This window comes from Macrobrachium nipponense, chromosome 13 (genome assembly GCF_015104395.2).
Source record: "Macrobrachium nipponense isolate FS-2020 chromosome 13, ASM1510439v2, whole genome shotgun sequence".
NCBI classification, from domain to species: Eukaryota; Metazoa; Arthropoda; class Malacostraca; order Decapoda; family Palaemonidae; genus Macrobrachium; species Macrobrachium nipponense.
Window position 1 is genome coordinate 63,879,825 of NC_087206.1, and position 15,756 is coordinate 63,895,580.

Here is a 15,756-nt window from a genome sequence, read left to right on the forward strand (position 1 = left end):
ATTATCCAGTCTCAGTGTAATGCCAGAAGGAGGTATCTCCAGAGAAATGGTAACAATGTTGACAACCCTATATCTTTAATTACAAACAAGGCTACTCCTACTAATCCCAAGGTTGATAATCCATCAGTGATTGATAGTGGTAATATGATTAGTGGTGATGGCGGTAATGTGAATTCAACTGGTGGTAGACAATCATGACTCTATGATAAATATATCTGGCCTGGTAGACTGGTTACTGATTCAGGAGTCCTTAAGGTGAAATTTTTGCGAGACACAGGGTCTGCTCGGTCATTAGTGTTAAAAGAATCATTAAATGGTTTAGTTAAATATTCAGGGAATTATGTGGTTCTGGGAGGGTTCCCGAACACAGTGGTTTCAGCTCCATTGGTAGAAGTTGAGTTATCCTTCCCTGGGTATAATAAAGTAACTGAGTTGGCTGTTGTGGAGAGTCTCCCCATTCCAGGTATTGATGGTATTTTGGGAAATGACATGTTGGACCATAAGGGTCTGGAATTATTCCCTATTTTGACTATGGATGCTTGTCCAGTGGCTATGATGACCCGGGCATCTGCTAAGGCAGCTAATTTGATAAATGATGATGACTTAGATTTAAGTAGTTTAGAAGTAGAGTTAGAAAGGCCTGGGCCAGTAGATAGTCCAAGTAGTGTTAGTGATATCTTGCAACCTGATTGGGACCGTTTCACGTTTATTGAGGCTCAGAAACAAGTTTGATTTTGAGTTGGGTGACACAGCTGATTTAACTAAACCAAGGTTTTGTGTAATAAAAGGTTTGTTACTACAGTTAGTCGCCATCTACACATGATCTGAACGAGACTTCTCGAGTGGAACAAATTGTGGTTCCCTCACAATTTAGGGAGTCTGTTTTTGAGGTTGTCACATGATGATTCTTCTGGTCACTTTGGAGTATTTAAGACTTTCAAGAGGTTGGCAAAATTGTTTTGGTGGCCAGGATTAAAATTATCAGTGAAACAATTTGTTAGTAACTGTGAGGTTGTCAGGTGATGGGCAAAAACCCAATCAAGTAATCCCTAAAGCACCTTTAAATCCAATTCCTGCAATTGGGGCAATTGGGGAACCTTTTGTAGAATTGGTAATAGATGTGGTAGGGCCTTTGCCCAGAACAAAGACTGGGTTTACTCATCTCCTGACGATTATGGACAGGGCTTCCAGATTTCCTGAGGCATTCCCAATGAAAAAGATTACCTCCAGAGCAGTATTTGAGAAGCTCATTGAATTTTTCTCCAGATATGGACTCCCTCGTAAAATTCAGACCGACTGTGGGACGAATTTTACGAGTAAGGTATTTAGGGGTAAGTGTGCTGAACTGGCCATTCAGCACACTACCAGCGTACCTTATCATCCAGAGAGTCAGGGTGTGGTGGAAAGATTCCACCAGACACTTAAATCAGTGTTAAAGAAATACTGCTATGAACAAGGAGAGGATTGGGAAAAAGGGCTTCCCTTTGCTCTCTTTGCTATAAGGAACCATCCGAATTCATCTACAGGTGTAGCTCCCTTCGAACTGGTGTTTGGACACAGGGTACGTGGTCCGTTCCGTTGGAAATTTTCCATGAAGTTGCTTGCATCTGGTCAGAAGGGAGAAATTAATGTGATGCAATTTGTAGAGAATTTACGGAAGAAATTAGCCATTGCATGGAAATTTGCTAGAGAAAATTTGGCTTCCTCCCAAGCAGTCATGAAATCAAATTTTGATAGGAAAACCAAGGTGCGGTCGTTTGAGCCTGGGGAATTAGTATTGGTGTTGAGTACAGACTCAGACAATATCCTCGAACGAAGGTATAAGGGGCCCTGGAAGGTTTTGAGAAGATTGTCTGAGGTGAATTATGAAATTGAAGCCCCCGGGACCAAATCTTATATTTCATGTGGTAGAGATCCTTTAGCTATTGTATATGAGCCTGTGTCTATGGTTGTAGAGCCTCCAGAGGATAACTTTGAGGATTTAATTGGTCAGGTGTCTTCTGATGCTCTCTTTAATAATATTCAAAATCTAGAGGTTTTGAAAGGAGGGTTGGACCATCTAGAAGTTACCAGAAAAGGGACATATTAATTTAATCTGTTCTTTTCCAGAAGTATTTCAGAGTTCGCCAGGTAGGACGAGGTTGCTTCAGCATGATGTGGATGTGGGCAGTGCTTCCCCCGTAAGCAGAGTCCTTATCGACTAAATCCAGTGAAGAGGGACATAGTCGAGGAGGAAATAAAGTATATGCTGGAGCATGACCTAATCCAACCTTCGATAAGTCCTTGGAGCTCTCCGATTGTTCTGGTCAAGAAGTCTGATGGGAAGTACCGTATGTGTGTGGATACCGTAAGGTTAATGCCAGTACTAAAAATGACTCCTTTCCTTTGCCCCGCATTGATGACTGTCTCGATCAGATAGGGTCTGCAAAATTTATTACCAAGTTGGATCGTTGTTGAAAGGATATTGGCAAGTGTGCCCCTGTTGATCGAGCAAGGGAAATTTCTCGCTTTTTTGAACTCCTTTGGACTTTACGAATGTAAAGTAATGCCTTTTGGGATGAAGAATGCTGCATGTACCTTTCAGCGGCTTATGAACAGAGTCATTTGTGGTTTGGAAGGCACTGAAATTTATATTGATGATCTAGTTGTTCACAGCAATGATTGGCGAACTCATATGGTAAGGTTGAGAAAAGTGTTTGAAGCTTTGAGGGCCGCCAGTCTTGTTGTGAACTTGGGTAAGTGTGAATTTGGCAAGGCCAAAGTATGTTATTTGGGTCATGAGGTTGGTTTGGGAGGACAGGTAGCCCCTAAACAAGCCAATCTCGAGGCCATTGTAAATTTGAAGAGGCCATGCAATGTCAGAGAAGTTCGGAGAGTTCTCGGCATGACGGGCTATTATAGGCGGTTTGTCCGAAACTTCTCGGACATTGCTCAGCCGCTTACTAAGCTATTAGAAAAAGGACAGAAATTTGTGTGGTCTCCTCAATGTGAAGAGTCTTTTATTAAACTTAAACTGGTGTTGGTGTCAAACCCAATATTAATGTCTCCTGATTTTTCAGAAACCTTTCATTATTGCGGTGGATGCCAGTGATGTAGCATTGGGGGTGTCCTCTTTCAGAGAAATGGGGCTGGAGAGGTTCGTCCTGTGTCTTACTTCAGCCGTAAGTTATTGGCAGCGGAGAAAAGTTACTCCACTATCGAGAAGGAGGCCTTGGCCTTGGTTCGCACTCTGCTACATTTTAAACCTTATGTTACTAATTTCTCTTTCCCTATAGAGATTTGGACTGACCACAATCCTCTAGTGTTCATCGAACGGATGAAAGGATCCAACCAGAGGATTTTAAGGTGGGCTCTGCAGTTGCAGGAATTCTCTCTGGTTATCAAAACATATTAAGGGATCTGAGAACCGTATTCCTGATGCCCTTTCTCGTATGTAATCTTGGCTTTTGTCCCTCCCTCGCCCTTCTCGTGTCTTCATTGGGTTTGTATTAAAACTATTATTTTGCATAGTAAAATATGATGGCAAGCATGTGTGTGAGTGTATGAGTGAGTCTTTATCTTAGGGTTTAGTTTAGATGTAGGTTTTGGTCAAGTGCATTGTTTTTGTATGTTCAACCTCGGTAAGGTCTATCAGTTTTTTTGTTTTGGTAGTTCGTTCGAGTCTTGGTTTATCCTTCTTTAAGGTGCCCTATTGGCTGGTTTGGTAAGTTTTCTTCGTGAAAGCTATGCTTCTTTTGTCATGTGTACTGTAATAATATTTATAACCTTTATTTTGCAGGTGTTTAAATATTTATCTTGATCTGGTTTTGTATCTCCATAATATTATGTTAATTCCTTCCATTTCAGCATTCTTACAGTATTTGATAAAAAAAATGTATTCTATGTGAATAATTTTTTTTGTTTTGGGGGAGGAAGGTATTAGGTTAACGTAAAACTATTATTATTTCTTTTGTTGATTTAAATCAGCCTTGTTTATTTTTTTGTTTACTTTTAAGTTAAATTTTTGCTGAGTATGTTACTCTTGTGTTTCCGTAAGTTGAGTGGCTTTACGATTGTTTCAGTGTTTTTTGCGCCTCCTCCTCCTTTTTTGTGTATTAGTGAACTATCGTTTTAACGATTGTTATTCTTTTGCTTTGAGTGTTTATAAACACTGGGAAGGTGATGAGTGGACATGGTCGACCGTCAACGCGGACGTTCGGGTCTTGACAAGCTCTCACCAGTACTGTTTCCTGTCGCAGCATATACGTATTTTGATTTGGAGGACGACTTTGGATACTTGCCTTTTGGACCACGCACTTGGATATTTCGCTCACGGATTTTGGAAGACGCATATATACGTCTGTTGTGTGTGTGTCCCTGAATCACGGCTATTTCTCGCGCAGGTGTTGTTGTCACCTGCGACCTTCACACTGCTGTTGAGGGTTTATCAGACGCTCAGTCATCTGCGACCGCCGTTTTCTGCCCCTTGTTCCCGTCGGAGGATTTTTACGGGACTGTGTCGTAGTTGTATCCCGGCACTGGATTCTGGATTTACCTGCCGTGTCATACCTCGTCCAGCTGTTATACGGGAGTGAGATAGCTACTTGACTCGTGAGGTGGCTAGTAGGGAGTCTGTCGCCAGGTAAGACGTATAATCGTTCCTCTTCTCTCGGGACAATGTGTTGCCCTTCAGTACCTGGCGTACAGTATTAGCCCTTTTGATAGCAGTTGGGTGGATTGGTCACGGCCCAGGATTCAACTCCTCTTCTGGAATTTCACTTGAGGTGAAATTGTTTATTGTTTTTGCCAATTTTTATTATTTATAAATATATATGTGTAAGTTTACATGTATATGTTGTCATATTTGTTTGTGTGTCAGTATTTAGTGGACCGAGTTCCAGATTGTTTAGCTTTGTGTTGTAGGTAGGAATATTAAGGTTTTTCCTTGTTATCATCTACTTACTTCTTTTCTACCTTATTATTATTAGGTTATTGATTTATTTTGGCTAGCCTTATTTTGTGGATCCAACTTGTTATATATTAAGTATGTTTTCTCTCTTGGGTTTGCTCTTGTTTAGGGCTTAGTGTATTAGCTTTAGGTTTTCTTGTGAGTTCCCGAGAACCAGGTATTGTTCTCTTGAAAATTCTGTACAATTAAGTGTATTTAATCTCGCAAGGTTGATTAAGTCATTGTTCTAGTTTATAATAAATATTGTTAAGTTTTCTTGAGTTTCTGTTTCCGTCCTTCCTTGTCACTGAGGTACATTTACTGACTGCAATCCTTGAGAATATAAAGACCTAAAAAGAACCTGTACTGCAACCTGGGAGGTTGTAACAATAAGATATACGTATACTCTTGAATATTGAGCTGTATTTTCACTAAATTCTTAAAGATTCTCAGAACTGTATGTGTGTATGTATATATATATATCTATATATATATATATATATATATATATATATATATAATATATATATATATATATATATATATATATATATATCTGAGAATCTTCTAAGAGTTTAGTGAAATCACAGCCTCTATATTATTCAAGAGTATACATCTTATGCATGCACGCAAATAAAACCTAATGATTCACCAACTTGAACTATAAGGCATACGAAATCACTACACGCGTATGCATCATTGTTTGACAACTTTATATAATGCAACAACTTTCTGAACTCATTTTGCAAGGCGACCCCGGTTAAGGTTACGTGAAGATCAAGAATACACACACACACACACTCGCGCCTCTCTTCACAAAATTGTAACTCTACAGAATATCAACACAATCCGTTCACTTGGAAATGCAATTCAGCAAACGTTTATGGAGAAAACTGCCATTATAAGCATGATGGAAGAGAGGAGACTAGAGAGAGATGAAGAGAGAGACCGGAGAAGAGGAGGGGGGGGGGGGCCTCCAGCCAGCCGGTCTCCCGTTTGCAAAGACGGTGTGTGCTCTCTAGGTCGTCGCCTGGTTCTTTATTTTTTCCGTTCAGAGTATATAGAGGCAGAGCTCACGAATTCACTCGCTCTGCAGAGGAAGCTGCCATTCATTGAACGTTTATCTCTCTCTCTCTCTCAAACAAGCATACACACAAAAGACATTTGAACATGTGCGTAGCAAGCATTCGTAAACATCAAGCAGTAATTAGCAAACTTTCTCCATTGCAAAGGTGACATGACATTCGCTGACTGTAGTATTTATATAGTACATCTCTCTCTCTCTCTCTCTCTCTCTCTCTCTCTCTCTCTCTCTCTCTCGCACCTTGCAAGCATTGCACCCTGCAAGAGCTGTGTGACTCACGAAAACATCTACCAAGAGAGAGGAAAAGAAACAGCCACAACGAGAGAGAACACAACGGCACCACCACCACCAGCATTTCTAGAGAGTGGAGGCAAATGGTTGAACTTGCAGTTGATCTCACGTACTGCTGATGGAAGCACATCTCGCCACTAGGGGAATGATCGATCTTAGCATTTCATCCTCTCTGAAAGGGAGAGGCCACACGATACAGGAGGAAGACTACTTCTTCTTCAGCCACACGAGTCTCTCAGTACAAAAGATGCAATCGTATATCCAAATGCTTGTGTGTGCTTGTCTGCATTCACGTGTAGTGTGTGTGTGACAAATTTTTTCATCAACTTGTATTTTTCACAGCTAACAAACCTGAGGTCTTCACAATAGGATAAGTTGCCAGCTGACGCCAAAAGATTATCCTATTGCTAAGACCGAAAGGTCTGTTCCGCGTATGAACAAATATGTATGTATATATATATATATAATAATATATATATAATATATATATATATATATCTATATATATATATATATATATATATATAATATTATATATATATATATATATATATATATATATATATATATATACACACACACACACACACACATGCATACACATATGTACTGGTGAGTGTATGTGTATGTGTGTGCGCGTGTGTGTGTGCGTTCTCGTTACATCACATACACACGAGCATTTTTCATACTCACATACGTAAAGCCACAAATACCTACTTTAGCAACGAATTCTCAATAAACGGAGAGTGCCTACGTATAGCATCGGAGGGGCGTTCCATCCGCTTATATGATTCGCACCTACGTATGCTATTTTGGTTTGTGTGTACCACCACACATAGGTACACCTTATCCTGCTGCTGAGTGAGATCGTGGCGCCAAAGGGAGTTCCCTCGTCTCATCAGTTATGATTCTGGCGTGAGGTCCCGAGCCTTCTACCCATGACCCAGTCCACTCGAATGATTATTGGGGTACTCGACTAAGCAGTGGGTGAACTGAATTGAAAATAGAATTAAGTCAAAACCCCAGCGCTGGGACGTATGGGGTCACTCAGCGCTGGAACGGAAGTTGACAGTATAAAAGGTCTGACAGGTGTATAAGAAAACCTCGCAGATGTATACTATGAATCAATCGTTAGGAGAGGTTGGAAAGTAAGAAGATATTGATTACCTTACGGGAGAGTATAACAAAATATTACGGCAAACGGTGTCTTTTTTTGTATTAAATGTAACACGATGACCTAACTTCGTGTTTAAGCAATATAAGCAGAACGGTGGTACCTGTGACCTTCCCTATCGTATACATAGATAAATACATACATACGCACACATATATAGATACGTACATACATACGCTTCACTGTACGTCCTGATTTCTGGGTTCCTAGGTTCGCGTCCGGGAGCCGACGTAAAATATTATCAACTAAAAATTCCCCTTCAGTTAACATATATGAAAATATATTCATTCTGAGGTAGAGCGAATGAAGATATTAAAGGACATTTGTAGCTTAATGCGTATATATATATAAATATATATCTGGAAAGCTTTACATAAGAAAAACATATTTATCAACCGCTCATATCACGTACAGACCTACGCATACCTACAACAATCCACCCACCAGACAGAAAACGAGCAGTGCGGGTGTCCTTAAAACCACGAGCCAAATATGTTGCTGTCGACAGAAAAATACCCCACAGTGTCTGCCCCACAATGCCTCCTCCTGTCTACCCCGAGAAAAACAGCTTAAAAGATGAGCTGGGATGCTGCGTATACACATTAAAACAAAGTATCCCCATTATCGCCTAATAAACAGAAAACGAGCATTAGGTGATGAAAGCTCTTTGGATAATACACTTCGCGTGCATTAAATCACATGAGAGAGAGAGAGAGAGAGAGAGAGAGAGAGAGAGAGAGTCGGGCAATATATCTCACGAGCATTTAACCTTGAATGAGCGAGAGGACTCTTACATAATCTGCATTCCAACGAGAGAGAGAGAGAGAGAGAGAGAGACGTACTCTAGTCCCAAGTAACGTTCACCTCACACACAAAAACAACAAACAAAAGAAAAACGCTTGGTTGGAAACAAGCGAAACACAAAACACAAAAACAGCAAGTCTAGAGAAACCAAACACACACACACACACACACAAACACGAGGAGTCCGCGATAGCCTTTCGGATAAAAGAGAAACGACAAGCAGGTAATTCAAGGAGCTTTCACTGCAACAACACAAATGGACGGAGGACATTAAAGAGAAAGGAAAGACGCCCAGCGAAAAAAAAATGAAAAAAAAGAAAAAAAGGTGGAGCGATAGAAAAGGTGGAGCGATGGGAGGAGGAAGAAACGGATAGCGGAGAAGTGGGAATTGATAGGTAAAGGGAGGAGAAAGAGGAGGAGGAGTGAAGAATAAAGCAAGAAGTGCAAATGCACAACGAGAAAGAAAACGTAGGGGTTAAAAAGAAATAAACACAAAAAACTGAGAAAAACACTGAAATGAAGGCTAAAAGAGGCAGGAGAATCTATTCCAATCGTTGATACTAAGCTGAAGTTCACGGGGAAAGGAAATCAGCTGATTAAATTGTTAAAAATAATTAATTTTTAAAAACTCATAAACATCTTTGGATATATAATAATATAAATAATCAGTTAATAAAAGATGGTCCCTGGACAGATTATTAAACAAATAATGGTTCTAAGCGTGATACTTACACAATTTTAAGACTATACTTCTCAAACGTTTAATCATGAGAGAGAGAGAGAGAGAGAGAGAGAGAGAGAGAGATGAAAATGAGCATAATTTACCACAGGTGTATATTGGTCTAGAGAACGCACTCACGCACATACAATCCAACGGCCAGCTTTAAAACATAGTAATAGACGCTGTTGATTGACGCACATATACGCATGCAGTAACTGTCCCCCTTCCCTCTCCCTCCCCCTCTCCCATGGGCTTTCTCTCTCCCCACTCTTTCTCCCTCTCCCTCCACTCCCCCATCACTCTCTCTTTCCAACTCACCTCCCTCCCTCTTTGCCTCACCCTTCCTGACGATGCCTCAATGCTGCCATTTCGACGAGCACATCATTACGCCTAACCCAAATTATTCCCGCGCACCGCTACCGATAAACGGTACGATATAACAGAAAGGCGGAAAAAAACATTTTGACAACAAAGTTTCGTCTCTCAACATCATCACACTACAAGAATTTCAAAGCAAGTTTCCTTCCCCTCGAGGTAAAAATAAATAAATAAATAAAATAAATAAAAAAACGGCTCAAGCAAACATTTGAATCGAGAACGGCCGTGATTGGCAACTCGGCGCGGTGACGTCACGTCGCCTTACAATCATGCATTAAAGGGCTACTGCGATTGGCCGACGTCCCAGGGACGTCATCATCAAGCACAGTTGCAATATATCGGTTAGTAACCAGAGCACCTCCTCCTCATCCTCTTCTTCCTCACCATGACTATGAGTCTATGGCCAGCCGCAGTCCTATCAGATCAGCAAAGCGGTCGAAATCTCTCTCTCTCTCTCTCTCTCTCTCTCTCTCTCTCTCTCTCTCTGCAGCCTTAAAAAGCCGCTAATAAACTAAGCCATAATGAATGAATACCGAAGTATATAATTACGTGTACTTCATATGCAAACGGCTATCAGTGAATATTCGATACGGTGAGGAACAGCACTTGTGAGCAAGTGAGCAATCGTCATGAGTACCACGTATTTTCTGGAATAATAATCATTTGGCTGCATGTAACGTCTCTCTCTGCTAATTTCCGATGAGATAAGCTTCGCTTCATTACTTAATCTTTTCAACACAAAAATTACCATACACACAAATATATATATATATATAGATATATATATATAAAATATATATATATATATATATTAATATATGTATATACACATATATATAAGAGCTATATCACATCACCGTGATTCTCGTGATAGCTTGTAATATATATTATAATATATATAATATATATTATAAATATATTATATATATATATATATATATATGTTATGTATATATATATATAAAAGAGCTATATCACATCACCGTGATTCTCGTGATAGCCTTGATATATATATATATATATATATATATATATATATATATATATATATATATATATATATATATATATAGATATATATAAATAAAGGAACCACTCCTTACATACAACCAAGTAATAAACGTGCATTCAAATGATCCGCCAATTCGTTTCCTACTCCTCCTATACTTCTACCCCTACTCCCACTGCAAGCAATCCCATCCCCCTCACCCATGTCACTTCTCTTTCCCTCCCTCCCTCTCTCTTTCTCTCTCTATCTCTCTCTCTTTTTCTCTCTATCCCTCTGACGTAAGGATGACGTTGGCTACTAGGTTAAATCGATTTCTTGATCGGGAGACCGACGACTCTTTTTTTTTTTTTTTTTTTCGGATCGCCAGCATCTGGGGACAAGAAGATCTCTTCAGTCACGTGTGACGGATGGATGGAGGAGAAGTTGCCTGGAGATGATTCCATAGTCGTCCATCGACAACATCGATCAATTGTCATCAGCATTACTCTCTCTCTCTCTCTCTCTCTCTCCTCTCTCTCTCTCTCTCTCAACTAGCCTTGTCCAGGTATCATAGTGATCATCGGTATCAATGTCACCTATAGAATTGTCATTGTTTATAGGGATATGTGCAGTTTCCCCAATCGAAAGTATGGCTTCTGTAAACGAAAACCTGGGATGTCTTTGTCCGTCCGTCCACACTTTTTCTGTCAGGTCTTACAAACTACTGAGGCTAGAGGGCTGCAACTTGGTACGCTGATCATCCACCCTCCAATCATCAAACATAACAAATTGCAACCCTCTACCCTCAGTAGTTTTCATTTTTATTTAAGGTTAAAATGAACCATAATCGTGCTTCTGGAAACGATATAAGGAAAGGCCACCACCACCTGGAAGTGATTAAAGTTTCATGGGCCGCGGCTCATATACAGCATTATACAGAGACCACCGAAAGATAAGATCTATTTCCGGTAGTCTTGATTATATACTCTAAAGCAGATGTACAGATATTATCGTAAAAATAAACCATTTTTTGTAGATGGATCAAGAAAAGTCAAGACCACAGTAACTGCAGAATATACAAACTACTTTCACGGTATGCTAAATATCACAATAAATGACATAAGAAACCTCTCTAAAACTAAGTCGCTTCATTAATCTTTGTATCAATTACTGCTGTTATTCCAGATGACAAAAGAAACACGGCAGTATACATACCTAGTACACCTAAATTTAATTAACTTAAGTTTTATAATAATAATTTAAATATTTTAGTAGGGAAAAATACATCAGCTTCGATCAACTGTTAAAATTCATACACGCACGGACGGAACTATTAAAAATATATTGCACAAATATTTAAGTCGCAATACTTTACAAATATTTTAAAAAATCACCATATTTTACAAATATTTTACAGTCACTTTGTTATTTGACACAACTGAGAAAAACAATAACGGATACAAAAAACGGCTGATTTTCATAATCTCTATATGAAGAGGGAATTTCAAAATGGCTTTGTATGTCATGCAATGGTTCCTCATTGGTCGAGTGGGTTACTTGCTGCTCGCCTTCCGATTTGGTAGCCCGAGTTCGCTCCCCCGCTCTGCCAACGCGGAACCAGAGGAATTTATTTCTGGCGATTAAAAATTCATTTCTCGATATAGTGTGGTTCGGATCCCACAATAAGCTGTAGGTCCCGTTGCTGGGAGAGCTGTCAATCAGCTCAGTGGTCTGGTTAAATTAAGATATACTTTTTTTTTGTCATGTAATGCAATAAATAAACAACTGAGGAAAATACTTATGATTATCTAAGAAATAGTTTGCAAAACTCAAAATATACATTGCTTAGGAGCTCTAAGACTCGTAGTGTATATATATATATATATATATATATATATATATATATATATATAGATATAGTATATATATATATGTATGTATATATATATATATATAGTGTATATATATGTGTATATATATATACACATATATATATATATACACTCTTCATAAAAACACATGACACATTGAGACAAAGAATTTTTAACATCGGATTATATTCTCAAAAAACATTATTAGCTTTGCTGCAGAAAAAAATAATTAAAAAGAGGGTGGTTCTTTATCAATTTTAAATATCACTGAAAAAATATATATATTTAGGCAAGTCACGTTCCTAGACACAGAATCGAACCTAAAAATCCTGAAACTGTAAAGATCTTATGATAAAAGTATCAACTAACTCTTATACACATAAATATATAATAGATATCTTAAACTTATGATGGTGTTAATTCGCATAAACTGTTAACATATGAGATACATTGAATTTATTACCAATTAAAAACAAAAACATTTGCAGATAATAGGGGAGGTCACTTATAAAGCCCTAGCACTATAAAAGAAAAATAATAAGAATATATAATATAAATATAATAAAAATATATTTTCAAAATAAAAATATATAAATAGATAATATAGAAATAGATATATTATATAGATATATATATATATATATCTATATATTAAAATATATTATATTAATAGATATAATATATAAATATAAATAAATTAAATTATATAATTATATATATATAAATAAATATATATATATTATTATATCTATATATAATATATATATATAGAACTGCTTCCTCACAACAGCTTGTATGAAATATTTTTTTTTTTTTTATTTCCAGTTCAGAATAAAATCATGAACCTCCAAGGTAGCAAGAAAACAAAAGGAAAAAAAGAGTTTTTGTTACTATATTCTAAAAATACACAATGAAAGATTAGTGTGTGTAGATTTACTATATATATATATATATATATATATAATATATATATATATACGCATACACACACACACACACACATATATATATATATATATATATATATATATATATATATATACACAGTATGTGTGATCGTGTGTGTTTGTGTGAGTGCGTGTGATGTGTATGTGCACAAGGACCATGTGCGCTTGCGCGCGCGTCTGTGTACAAACAATGGACACCCAGAGGTTTTATATATACCAAACGCCCAAAAAAAGGGCTCTAACGGTCATGAGACCAAACAATAAAGCAACTTACCCCATTTGCGGAACGGTCGGGCTAAGGGACGGGGGCGTTTTCCCGTCAATCATGCTGCTCTAACTTCCACTGACGTCACGGCCGACACACACGAGGCATAGGTGCTTCCGAGAACGACCCCAATCGCATGCCCACGGCGAACTCTTTCTAGTTTTAACTTAAAAAATATCACAAAAATATGTCCCTTTCTTTTTATTTTATTTTTTTAAACACACAACGTATCGGGTCTCTCGCGTCCAGCCTGACTCGTCTTCTAGTATTTATTCCTTTTTATTTTGTTGTTATATTCCTATACGCTTTATCACTTCACCTCCAGGGCTGTGCTTGTGATGATCTCGTTCTTGTGCTCGCTAGCTCGCTCACGCTCGCTCAATTCCACTATATATCACTCCTGTGCTCACATCTCCTCTCCCAGTCTCGCCAGTGATCGCCTCAACACTGGACCGTTCGTTCCTCGTCCTCTTTCTCCCACCGTCCAGTCTCTATGCATCGTCTTGAAAAAGCGAACAAACCCCTCGCCCCCCTTACTACATCTTTTCCGACGGGCACGGGCGTTCCTTCCTTGGGCAGGGGGTGGTGGGGGGGCCAGGGGGCAAAGCCTTCTGCTGTTTCGTTCGCTTAATTCACCTTGATTTGCCGCCTGTCCATTGTGTCAAACTGTTTCTCTCTCTCTCTCTCTCTCTCTCTCTCTCTCTCTCTCTCTCTCTCTCTTCGATCTCTTTTTCTGTCTGTCTGTCTGTCTCTCTCTCTCACTTCATCATCGTCCCCCCAACAACCTTAGTCTCTAGTCAATCTTGCGATCGGATAACCTTGTGCCTAAGTTGCTCTTCATCAAAAACGAACACCGGACATTGAGGCTAGCTGCAAAGAGAAAAAGGACACACAGTTAATACAGCGACAATGATATGACTGTATAGGCTCAATTGGAGACATATATATATATATATATATATATATATATATATATATATATATATATATATATATATATCTTTTATTTATATCAAGAATCAGAACAATTCCAAAACTATCATTCAGACAGACAACACCACCAGCAATAATATATATATATATATATATATATATATATATATATATATATATATATATATATATATATATATATATATATATATATATATATATATATATACACTCCTATATTATTATTATTAATATTATTATTATCATTATTATATTATTATTATTATTATTATTATTATTATGGATTATTATTATTGTCATTATCATTATTATTATTATTATTCAGAAGATGAACCCTATTTGTGAGGAACAGTTTATTATTATTATTTTATTTTATTTTCATTTTATTTTTATTTGTATTATTATTATTATTATTTTAGGTTATTAAATTGATTTGAAACCATTCCTATGGAACATTATTATTACTTGTTTTAATTATTCATTTATAAATTATTAATATTGTTATGTTAACCTATTCTTATTATTGGAATTATTATTATTTACTGTTATTATATCATATTTTTATTTTATTTTTATTGTTTTATTATTATTATTATTAATTATTATTATTATTATTATTAAGATGATTATATTATATATTTGATTATTATTATTATTATTATTATTATTATTATTATTATTATTAGTTTTTATTATTATTATTAGGAAGTAAGAGAAGGAGAGGGAAACACAGGAAGAAGAGATTTCACTTACTAAAAAGAAAAAAAAAACAAATTAATAAATAGATAAAAACTTTTTTTTTTTTTTTTTTTTTTGTTTTTGAAAAGCAAGGAGAATGCACTAGGTGGTCTTTGATTTGAACGTTTGAAATTCCAACTGCATGCCATCCACCACCACCACAACAACAACAACAATTGTAAACATATCACTAAAAACTAACACGATATAAATAAACATGGTGTTTTCCAGAGAACTTAGTCATCCCTCATTATCGATGTGGCTGATAATGAAAGCTGGGGTGAGCCATCAAAGATCTTTTGTATGTAATCTAATATTTGTATTGTGTGTGTGAGAGAGAGAGAGAGAGAGAGAGAGAGAGAGAGAGAGAGAGAGAGAGAGAGAGAGAGAGTTAGTGTTCTGTCTTCTTGCTAACAGAAAACAAGAATAAAGAATTTTACTGTATATTCACAAACATTTAATTCAAAACAGATAAATGAGAGAGAGAGAGAGAGAGAGAGATAACAGTTTTGTGCCTGTACGGATTCTCTCCTCTCGAACAGCGTGTATGAAAAGGTATGTAAGTATTTGTGCGTATGAGAGAGAGAGAGAGAGAGAGAGAGAGAGAGAGAGAA

General features: G+C 37.2%; 1 protein-coding gene across 7 annotated transcripts in view; it reads right to left on the reverse strand.

Annotated features, from left to right (window-relative positions):
• LOC135225854 (uncharacterized) overlaps positions 1-15,756 on the reverse strand; it is a 151,331-nt gene that overhangs the window by 101,190 nt on the left and 34,385 nt on the right. For all 7 annotated transcript variants that reach the window (XM_064265398.1, XM_064265396.1, XM_064265397.1 and 4 more), the window contains exon 2: positions 13,460-14,320. In XM_064265398.1, the coding sequence (XP_064121468.1) occupies positions 13,460-13,512 (53 nt within the window). In that variant the 5' untranslated portion in view covers positions 13,513-14,320. The remainder of the gene's footprint in view (positions 1-13,459; positions 14,321-15,756) is intronic.